The sequence below is a fragment of the Cheilinus undulatus genome, linkage group 20 (assembly GCF_018320785.1).
Source record: "Cheilinus undulatus linkage group 20, ASM1832078v1, whole genome shotgun sequence".
Classification (NCBI taxonomy): domain Eukaryota; kingdom Metazoa; phylum Chordata; class Actinopteri; order Labriformes; family Labridae; genus Cheilinus; species Cheilinus undulatus.
This window is the reverse complement of record NC_054884.1, coordinates 28163293-28174446: the sequence shown is the minus strand read 5'-3', so window position 1 is coordinate 28174446 and position 11154 is coordinate 28163293. Positions and strand designations below refer to the sequence as shown.

Below are 11154 nucleotides of genomic sequence, written 5' to 3'. Positions count from 1 at the left end.
AGCTACGTCGCATGTTTTGCTGCTCTGATTGTCTCGTAAAGATGTGACAGACAGAACGTTCATCCAATCACACTCCGAGTTTTTTTCAAATTCTCCGCCCTTTCCCAAACGCTTACTATCGAAGGTTTCTGGCGTGTCAGGTTATAGCTGTTGCTGAAGCTACATGAAATGTTTCTGCTCCTACTTCTGGTCTAGTTTTTCTTGTGCTAGAAGCTAGCATGCTATACCAATACTGCTAGGTGATTCAGTAATTATATAGCTAATCTTTCTGTGACCACAATGTGGCATTGATTATTTGTCTACTTACGCTGCTATAACTATAACATTACTATTTGTTATTATTTTAGCCTACTTGCTACTTGCTATACTTTAGTTTGCCCACAAAAAAGTTATAAGACCATTAAAAGCTAACATTTTAAAGATTAAAGCACACAATCATACATAAGAGTGTGAATTTTTTAAGAATTGTCAGCTACTGTTCAACAACAAATTTCACCTGACAGGCTATTCAAAGTGTTTCACATTTCCATCACATGGGATATATTTCACATCTATTTAGACAACAGCCTGTGCTGTTTGGGAAGGGCAGAACCTTTAAAATAAAATAAATGGAGGATGCAGCAGCTGTTGTCATGTCAATACATTATTCTTCAATACAAATGAAGCCTGCTGGTAGAGCACAACCCCTCTTCACTGGCCGCCATTGTTTCAAGGCTTGCAAACACCTGTAGCTACAGCTTCTTTCTTTTCAAATGATTAGTGTGGTCATTCACTGACCAGAAACAAGAATTTCAGCTTGAATATTTGCAAGATGTATCCACCTGATGATAGACGTAGAATCTGGGCAATCCAACGGCTTTGCAAGGTTACAACAATTTATAATACACCTGGCCTCTTTAGCATTTATGATAAATATTTTCTAAATATGAGTGCTAGTTGTTGGTAACTGAATTAAACCTTTTGAATTACATTCAGCTCCACTATATATTTTTGCTTTGCTGAAAAGCATAACATTTTTGACACAAAAAGAATGATTTTAAGGTTTACTTGTGACTCAGTTTCAAAGATGCTTATTATAAGGAGAGCAGCAGTTTTAATAAGTTATTTTGGCTGCTGTAGTAAAGACAGTTAAGGTGTTTTGCCTTCTTTCCCCCCTTGGTGCATGCTTTTCAAAAATTATCATTTCAAAGCCTAAACATTAAATACCACTTCACTTGGAGTCTGCATCTTCTAGAAATTAATTCTACATAATTTCAAATGAGTTGGCTGAATAAACTTAAACTCATCCAGACTCAGAGTTGGCAGATAAATGTCTGCTCGGTTTGCCAGTTCTCTGTACAGTCAACGGTTTGAATCTCAACTGAGCTGCACTGATGTGAAGTATCTTAAGCTTTCTAGATGGTTCCATGGAGGATATGTCATGTAACAGACATATCCAAATGCATGTTGAGCAGAAAAGGCGTTGCTCAAGTCCTAAAATATACATGAAAAATACTAGCGGCAAATCTCCACAGATTCTTGATGTTAAGGCGATACAGGCTGAAATTCAGGTTGGATTTAATTATTGAAGAGTTTGATAAAATTAAAAAAGTAATAGTTTCTTTATTGTTTTATTTCTAAGTCAGAATAAAGCACTGATTTCATATTTTTCCTCTGTCAAATACTAAAAGTACAACAAGTACATTCGTGCCTAATAATTAACCAACATTGACACAACAAAAAAGTCACATTGAAGCCAGTTACATAAACTTGGCTTGGTTGGAGTCATCCAGTAATATTAGATTTTCATGAGTGGTATAAACAGGCATCAGTTAATATGACTCCTTTCCTCATTTTTAATGCTGCTGTTGTCACAGGACATGACAATGGTACTGAGTCAGACACCTCGAGCACTGCTTTCATGCTGGGTCTCTCTATGATGATGACATATACTAAATCAGTGAGATGAAAACAGAGCCGGGATGACGGAAGACATATGTAGCTGATATTTCAAAATCTCTTAGCGTCATGGAAATACAACACATGATACTCTCTACAACCTTTTTCCCTCAGTGGCGTTTGCACAAATATAACAGATAAAACAAAGTTCTACACCAGGGCTGCCAATTTAAACCTTTATTTACTCAGAGAAACAAATTAAATAAAATACATACTAAACTTTTATCAACCTCTTAATTTTGTTAGTTAGAAAGTAATATTATTCTCATAGGGGAATCTTCTATGAAGTAATGTAGAAAAACTTCATTTTATTTTTTGTATTTGGTGCTCTCATGTGGTCTTCCAGCATACTTCAAAATAAGTCACATCCACACAGCATTTCAGTGAAATGTCTATTTAGTGCTGTGGTCCTTCGAATAGTAAGCTCAGAATAAAGATTTTGTGACACATAATATGGAGTTGGCCCTCTTATCAGCTACAACATCCCACACTCTTCTTGGAAGCTTTTCACAAGGTGTTGGAGTGTTTCTGTTGGAATTTGTGCCCATTCTTTCTGTAGAGCATTTATGAGGTCAGGCACTGATGTTGGATGAGAAGGCCTGGCTTGCAATCTCCTTTCTAGTTCATCCAAAAGGTGCTTGATGGGGGTGAGGTCAGGGCTCTGTGTGGGCCAGTCAAGTTCTTCAACACCAAACTCATCATACCATGTCTGTATAGCTCTTGCTTTGTGCACTGGGGCGCAGCCACGTTGGAATAGAAAAGGGCCTTCCCCACTGTTGCCACAAAGTTGGAAGTACTACATTTTCTAAATTGTCTCAGTATGCTGAAGATATTAAAGGGGACTTAGTATACAAAAAAAACTTTTTCAGGCTTTTCTAAAAAAAAAAAATGCGCCCCTGGCCTGTCCACAACCCCTTTAAGTACCAGAAAAATCCATCCCCTCCCCCTTTCTTTTTCTCCACCTTTCAGAAAATGTGTGCTGAAACAAGGTGTTCTCAGATTTTCCCATCATGATGTCTCGGGGGAGTTAGCACCGCCCCTAGGTTGAGTTGGCCCTCCCCGCTTGGAAGACAGTTTTGCCCTCCACAGCCATAGAGCCACATCCATTTCCTGAGAGGGGCGGAGTCAGACAGCCCATTAACATTTAAAGCCACAGACACAGAAACAGCTCGGTCTGAGCCGGGCTAAAACAGAGGGGGTTTTTTAGACATACAAAAATCCTATACTGGAGTGTTTTTCAGAAACAAACTTCGCAGGCATGTTTTGGGGACCTCTGAGACCAATATTAACTTGTCTTAAAAGGGTAAAATATGTCCCCTTTGAGGCTGCCCTTCACTGGAGAAAAGGGGCCTAGTCCAAACCCTGAAAAACAGCCCCATACAGTTATCCCTCCTCCACCAAACTTCACAGCTGGCACAATATAGTAAGGTAAATGCCCTTTTACGGGCACCTAGGACACTTTCCCAGACTTGATCCAGCTCACCGCAGATTTGGCGCCGATCAGACACCAGGGGTGACCGTGTGTATCATGGAGGGGGAAGCTGGGAGGATACCTGGAGAGACTGGGCATGGGCCTGGCCATCAGGAGGCCAGCGCAGTACAGGACTAAGGTTGCCAGTTCGACAAATTGCCAAAGATGTATTTTTTGGGTGTTTCCATGTCACATGGAGCATGTCTTAAACCACTAGGCCAACTGCATCCTAGGTGTTGATTTTATACACTTGTGGTGCCGGGTCTGATTGCAAAACCTGGATTATATAAATAACAGATGTGGACAGATACCATTGCCCACATGTTGTAGGTAGATAGGTAGGCAAGTGGAGGTAGTTGCAAGTTGGTTGTGCAAGAAGTCTGAAGTCATTAATGTACAGCTATAACAATTATATATTTTTGGGGTGTGGGATAGTCTGTAGTTTGCTGGCATACTGAAGTCCAGACTTTAGATTCACTTCAGGATTCAGCCTTGAAGTCATAGAAATCAGTGTAAAGGTTTTGAATCGGTGCTGATTTGCCCTTATTACCTGCAGTTTCACCAAAATATTCTGTGGAGAGAAAAATTACTAGTAGTAATAATCTGTTAAGTGATTATGGGAAAGTTTGACTTATTTTCACTGACTGCATTAACTTCTTCAATCCAGACGATGGCGCCAACTGCTCATTCTTGTTGGGCCTTGTTAGACAATGTGGAGAAAGGCTCTTTGGTTCATTAAGAGGTCTGACAGAGCATGCAAAGAGTGAGAGGCTCTATGTCAGGACGTTTTGTGTTCTTTGAATTTTTGGTTTTCAGTAGTTCAGGACTTTATCCTCCCTCCACGCAGCAGCAAAAACCTGTGTTATCAGCACCAGGAAGGTGTAGACCACCCATCTTGAGCAGTCCTGCTCACATTCCAGAATAGACGCGGGGGATTGGCCTGTCAGTAACTCGAGAACAGGCTATCTTTGATGTCTATATTCAGGATGGACCCTGCTGGAGAGTGTATTTATCTGACTTTTGGGTGGATGAAGGAGGAAATACTTTAGTGCTTGCCTGACTCTTTGTACAAGGGAAACTGTACTGTACTCTTTCCTTTTTGTTAGGTTTACTTGGTCAAACAGAACAAAATGTCTGAGGTGGAATCAAATGACCACCATACATCAAATTAAAAGATACAAAAAAAATCTTTGAATTCCAGTCCTTCAATCCTATTTGGTAGCTGAACATAACATTACATAACATTTTCTTGCAACTTTCTTGACTATAAACCCCTTTGAACTGGTATAATAACCCCATGTGTAAAGTAAAAGCACATCAGCCCCTTGTATGTTTACATGAGGGTTCAAACAGAGTAACTTCCTTGATTCTTTCTATTTGGACTCTTCCTTTTTAGGCAACAGACCGCTGCCTCGCAGTCCCTCCTGGGATTCTGTGGGAATTCCTTTGCTGGTATGCTTGGCCATTGGTTTTCATTCCTTAAATATTGTTATTTCAGGATATGAGAATGGGTCGGCAGAGGAACTGAAAACTGGTGCAAAAAAACAGAATAGAGTAAAAAAAAAATGTTGCCATCCAGTATGTCACCTTGGGGTGATATTGACCAAGCTCTGACCTGATTTTGTAAACAAAGTGTGTGGGTGTGATCTTTATCTTTCAAAGCTTTCCACCCCAGAGTAATTTGGTCTCTTATTTTGAAAAACAAGTGCTACAAACAGGCATCTATAACTGGTGCTGCAGCTTTTGTATCTTGCTCAGATTGTTTTCTATAACTTTAGCATAATTACTAAGGTGTTTGTACCATCCAAATCTATTCATCGGGGCCACTTCAGTGACTTCAATGATCTGTCTTGTCCTTGAACATTCAACACAAAAATTCAACTTTATCATTTTTTGAGGTAATTTAGAAAAATCCTTGTCTGGAAGGTCCAGTCACAGGTTAATCAGTATTCCTGACTACCATTACACCATAAAGACAAAAGAACACTCCAAGAGAGGAGAAGTCAGGGGATGGATACAAACAATTTCCGAGGCACTCAACACCCCCCAGAGTTCAATAGTCCATCATCAAGAAATGGAAGAACTATAGCACAGGTGTAGGTCTGCCTGGATCAGGCCGTTCTCACAAACTGAGTGACCGTGCAAAGAGGAGACTCGTGAGAGACTATTCTGAAGGAGTTATAAGCTTCAGTTGCTGAGATGGGAGAAACTGCAAACAACTGTTGCCCTGATGCTCCACCAGTCAAATCTTTATGGGAGAGTGGCAAAAAGAAAGATATTGTTGAGGAAAAGTCATGTTAAATCTTGATTAGAGTTCACCAAAAGGCATGTGAGAGACTCCGTGGTCTAGTGGAAGAAGATCTGGTCCAATGAGACCAAAATGGTCCTTTTTTGGCCATCAGACAAGACACCACAAACACACCATACCCATTGTGAAGCACAGTGATGGCAGTATCATGCTGTGGGGATGCTTCTCAGCAGCCAGCCCTGGGAGGCTTGTAAAGGCAGAGGGTAAAATGAATGCAGAAAAATATAGGCAATATAGGCATTTTTTTTCAGTCTGTAAGAGAAAACTTCAGCTTGGGAGAAGATTTGTTTTCCAGCAAGAGAATGACCTGAGGCATACAGCGAAAGCTGCACAGAAATGGTTTCAAGACAACAAAGTGGATGTTCTGGAGTCAAAGTAGTAGTAGCAGCACCAAACAGACTTCTTTTAACCCTGCTATCAAGTACTATAATAATATGAGCAGAATATGACTTCTTTCAACCAGCATCACAGTGCCAAAACTCTAGTGGTCCTGATTCTACAAATACACCCTCGGATCCCTCTGCATGCAGAGTTTAGACTTCTGCTATCAGAGAGGAGGTTTACTTGTGCCAGAAGGGCCAAATTTATAAGATACCCGAGGTCTGTTGATCCATCAGTGTTTGGGTTTTTGAACAAGCTGTAGGCACTGCTGCCATTACACACACCAAACACTTGTGACTGTCAGAATTGTGTAACTTTGGACTGTTGTGTATTGTATTAAACGTCACAGCCTATCATGATGAAATCCATGGGAGTTTTGTATAACGCATGCATTCATGTATTTCTATGTTGTGTATGTCCTGTGTGAACTTCTGCTGTAAACTAAAATGCCCCTTGGGGGCATTAAAGACCAATCTTATCATTAAGTAATGTGAACTAGCTAACAGTAATAAGCAAAACTATTCTTTGATGATGAAGAATTTCTTGCCCTTCACTCCCTAAGGGGCAGTATAATAGACCCATATACATCAAAAGTGCATAAAACTGTCCTATAATTTGTCAATTTTGCTGCTCTATCAAGGGAAGGATTTTTGTCTACTGTAGACATACACGTATGTTAACATCGCTGAAGCAAAGTTTGGCTCAGACTTTTCTAGTTTTAGTGATCTAAAAAGTGTCTCAGGTTCTGTATGAGGGTCTAAAGTGACAGCACATACAGTTTAAATTAATATTTCAGTTTTCATAGGTTGTCGGGTGATATAAACATGCAATGTTTTCAAAAGACAGAGGATAAAATGCCTGTGCTGCAGCACCACATATTGGTCAATGGTATCTGCCACTGTTCTAGGCTTTTTTGCTCTCTCGGCTTCCCCTCTGCAGTGTTCACGTGACTGACAGCTATTAATACATTCACTGGGTTAAACAGATTATTGGTTAAAAAGCTAGGTGTCTTTATCCAGTTGCTCATAATCCAATAATGACCTTTATCCAATGAAGGATACCACATAATACTGTTCACACGACTACTTGAGTAATGATTAGTTTATTAGTGTGCATGCAAGCATACTCTTTGTCAGAAAGGGCGCTGAATGTCAGATTTCTTAAAAGTTTCACACAGGAGCTCTAAATGCAATATATTTAAACAAAGATAATGTGTTTGTGGAGTTCACAGCCTTCAGGTTTTAGTAGCCCATATTAGAGAGCTTAGTTGCCCATTTATTATCTAGGCATTTGTTGTTAAGCACTGAAAATTTAAAAATACTAAAACAACAACCACATGGAGAAACCTACTTCCCCTTTAACATTAAAAAAGTGCATTGTTTACACATTAAATGACTACCTCCGTGGGTCAGATCTGTGCTGGATAAAATGCAGGCTATAGTTTATTTCCTTCATCCCTCTTTTCAAATAAGAAGTCTTACAACATGTAACAAAAATGTCTTTGATAAGAAGTTGACAAAAAATAGCCTGGGAATGGAAGTCAGTAAGCTTTTTTTTATGGAGAGTTGTAACTAAGAGCTTGGATTTTATTAGTAATTCATGTTCTGTCCTGTAGTTTTACGAGTACACAATGCCTTACTATCCATCACAGCCTCGGTGCCTGTGCCGGAGGTGCCAGGAGCAGGTCTGACTGGTTAACCTACAGCGTCTGGAATCTACTTCTCACAAACAGTAGACACATATTTCCCTTTTTAGGGCATGACAATCTATTACGTAATTTAGGGAGCACTTGGATCTCGAGCAAACTCGACTGGGATGAAGCGGGAGGTCCTGATGCAGAGCGGCAGCCAAATTGACCAATCATACACTAGGGAACTTTCCTTCTCTCCCACTGATTGGCTTCGGGGGCGTACAGCGTAGGTGACGTTTACGTCGCTCGCGCTCACTCTCCGACTTGGAGTTTTTCACATTGACGGTTTCACGGGAGTAGTTGTAGTCTTCATACCGGACAGGGAAACTGTCCCAGAAAAACAGGCTCGGGGGATTGTTTTACGCGTTTGTAGCGGGAGTTTGGGGGATAACTGCCTTAGGCGGCTGGATATTTGCTTGTTTTTCTCTCGGATAGTGGTCTAAAGTTGTCACCATGCCGGTTTTTCACACGAAGACGATAGAAAGTATCCTGGAGCCGGTGGCTCAGCAGATATCCCATCTGGTGATAATGCACGAAGAAGGTGAAGTTGACGGGAAAGCTATTCCGGATCTTTCGGCGCCGGTGGCTGCTGTACAGGCAGCTGTTAGCAACCTCGTTAGGGTGAGTAACTTACACTTTCTGGAAATTGTATCTGGTAAAGTCTAACCGAAGTCGGCGGTTGCTGCAGGATACCTGTCGCTCTTTGTCCCAAACCGTCTGCTCCCAAATACTTGGAGTTTGATTCCCACACCACTATGGACTTTTAGCTAACTCTGCCTTATTATTTTAGTACAGGAAGGCATGCAATTTAAGTTTTTGAAGTTGTTTGACTCGGGGCAAAGGGCAGTGACGCCCTTTTCCCCTTGAAAATACGCCCTGCCTCCTTTGGTGCCGACTGCCATATCTTGACGTAGGCACCGCTGCTGGTGTGCGCGAGCCTGGCACTGAATCAGCATTCAGTTCACCAGAGTTTACTTTAGTCACATTAATTAAATAATGTGGTAATAGGATGTGCTAATGAATGAATTAACCTAAAACACAGAAATGGGAACCTAATAAGGAACCTAAGTTAAGTTAGCAAAGTAGGTAGGATGGTTCATTTGACCCCAAAACTTAAACAGCATTCAGTATACAAAGATAGAGCATTGGACTATTGGGAAATGGTAATTTAAATCAAAAATCAAAGGCCCCCTCTAAAAAAACACTCTGTTATCTGCCAGATTAATTGATTAGCATGTAATATTCAATACTGATTTCCCAGCCAATAAGGCTATATCATTTTACTCCAACTTAGCTGTTCAATTATGGCAAAAATCCCTATATCATGACTATTAAGGATGCACATATTGGTATGATATTGCAGAAGATATTAGCTTAAAAGATTAATTTTCTGTGTCTGCTCATATAAACCTTTCTGCTGATATTTACAACTGATATTTTGTTACTGTTGGCTTTAATAACAAATAAGGTTGTGGAGGTTTAGGCATGACCAACAGACCTACTTCAGCTGTAGTCTCTTCTTTATTCGTCATCATTCCTCACACTTTAAAGTGTTTTAAGGGCTGCAGATGGCCTAGCGGTTAGGTTGCTCCCCATGTACACAGTCGGCTTGGGTTCAAGTGCAGCATGTGGCTCCTTTCCTGCATGTCTCATCCGTATTTCTGACTCTATCCACTGTCCTCCTCTCTAGAAAATAAAGGCATAAAAACTGTAAAACATGTCTAAAACGTGTGTTTTAAGGACAGAAGTTTTGGGTCTGACCTACATTTAAATATCAGTATCAATTTTGTCCAAGTTATTGTTTAAATATCAGCATGTCGGATATCAACAAAACTCCAATATTGTGCGTCCTTAAATATTGTTATAATTAAGACCTGAACACTGAATTGGTGCAAGAGCTTATTGCAATTGTAGGCGTTTTGTTTTTTGCCCACTCTCGCCCATTTTTGGGGCATTAGACATGTACCAATTTGCGTGAAAATTGGCACACACCATCTTGAATACAGAAATATGCAAGGTTGATACAGGTTTCAAAAGTGGCCTCAAGAAATTGCCTCGATAGCGCCACCTTTTGCACTTTTGTGGAACACTGTCAAAAGGCAGTATTTTCTATCTCCAACAGGAAATCTGCCATTTTTAATACATTAGCAAACATTGAGGTGCTTTGGGACATGTCCAGTGGTCCAGTGATCTATTTAGTTGATACTGAGATCATCAGTGTTGCTGATCTGTTACGCCGTTACTCACTGATTTTAAAACAAATGCACCTGTGTCAGATTTTAAATGCCTCAATACATTGGTGTAGTGACTTAAGGGGCAGTCACAACTGAGTCAGAACTACTACACAATGAGATTAACAGAAGGTATTCTTCAGTTTGGTATCCGTATGGCATACTTGGATTGAATGCCATTGTTGACTCTTTCAAATCAAGCAGTTTGATCAGATACATGTAAGAAATTTGGGATGTGCCTTAAAAAATAACAAAACATAGTTTTATCTACATTCAACCTAGAAACTAGAACCACAATATTTGACCTTACTTGTTTACAAGTTGTTCAAAGAACCTGCCAACTTAGAAATAAGCACTCTAAACTCGGCAAAGTAAAAATAGAACTTCCCTCCTATAATTTGACTCACTTTTGATGCATTGCAGCAAGTCCTCATACATTTTCATACCTTGTTAGTGTCCTCAATTTCTACCCTCAGTGTGCAATTAAATGCCTCTTTGGGGCTATTAATTATGCATTTACTGACTGTTCTTAGAAAAACATTACATTATGCACCCTCATGACCAGCTGCAGCGCTGGTTTCATTTATATTTAGAATCAAAAAGAACCTAACCACTGTGATCTTCCCCACAGCAACTATCGCAGCAGAAAGTAAAGAACTCACAGCATTGTTTCCTCAAACTGAAGTTCGACAAACAAACCAATACGTGGAAAGTTTCTTAGAAAGGAAACGAGGATGTGAGGTGGCTGTCAGATATAGTGGCTTGTAATGAGAGGAGGAAGGGATAGAGACTAAATTAAGGCAGACTTGGTTCCTGTGTGTCATTCTCTCTGTCAGTCTGGTGGAGCACAGAGCCCCTGACAGTTGTTGGGAGATAAATTTGGACAATTGCTCCGGTGTCTCCTGTCAGCAAAGATACTCCTAGTTTAGAGAGATTGCCCACTATTAGCTGCTGTTTATTCTGTAGGTTTATGATTCTAGTTTTTTTTTCTCTATGCCTTTGTTTCCCTCAGTTCCCACTCTCTAACAAAAGCCTGCACCCATTGTGTTCAAGTCTGCCCCCAGGAAACTTCCTTCCTCTGTGGATCATTAAAGAGAGGCTTTTAGGTGACTCTATATGTTTGTGTCTGATGTCA

At 40.3% G+C, this 11154-nt stretch overlaps 1 protein-coding gene across 1 annotated transcript in view; it reads left to right on the top strand.

Annotated features, from left to right (window-relative positions):
- Nucleotides 1-8051: 8051 nt before the first annotated feature.
- Nucleotides 8052-11154, top strand: part of LOC121528237 (vinculin) — a 46065-nt gene continuing 42962 nt past the window's right edge. Inside the window, exon 1 of the mRNA XM_041815564.1 lies at nucleotides 8052-8409. Within this exon, the coding sequence (XP_041671498.1) occupies nucleotides 8242-8409 (168 nt within the window). The 5' untranslated portion in view covers nucleotides 8052-8241. The remainder of the gene's footprint in view (nucleotides 8410-11154) is intronic.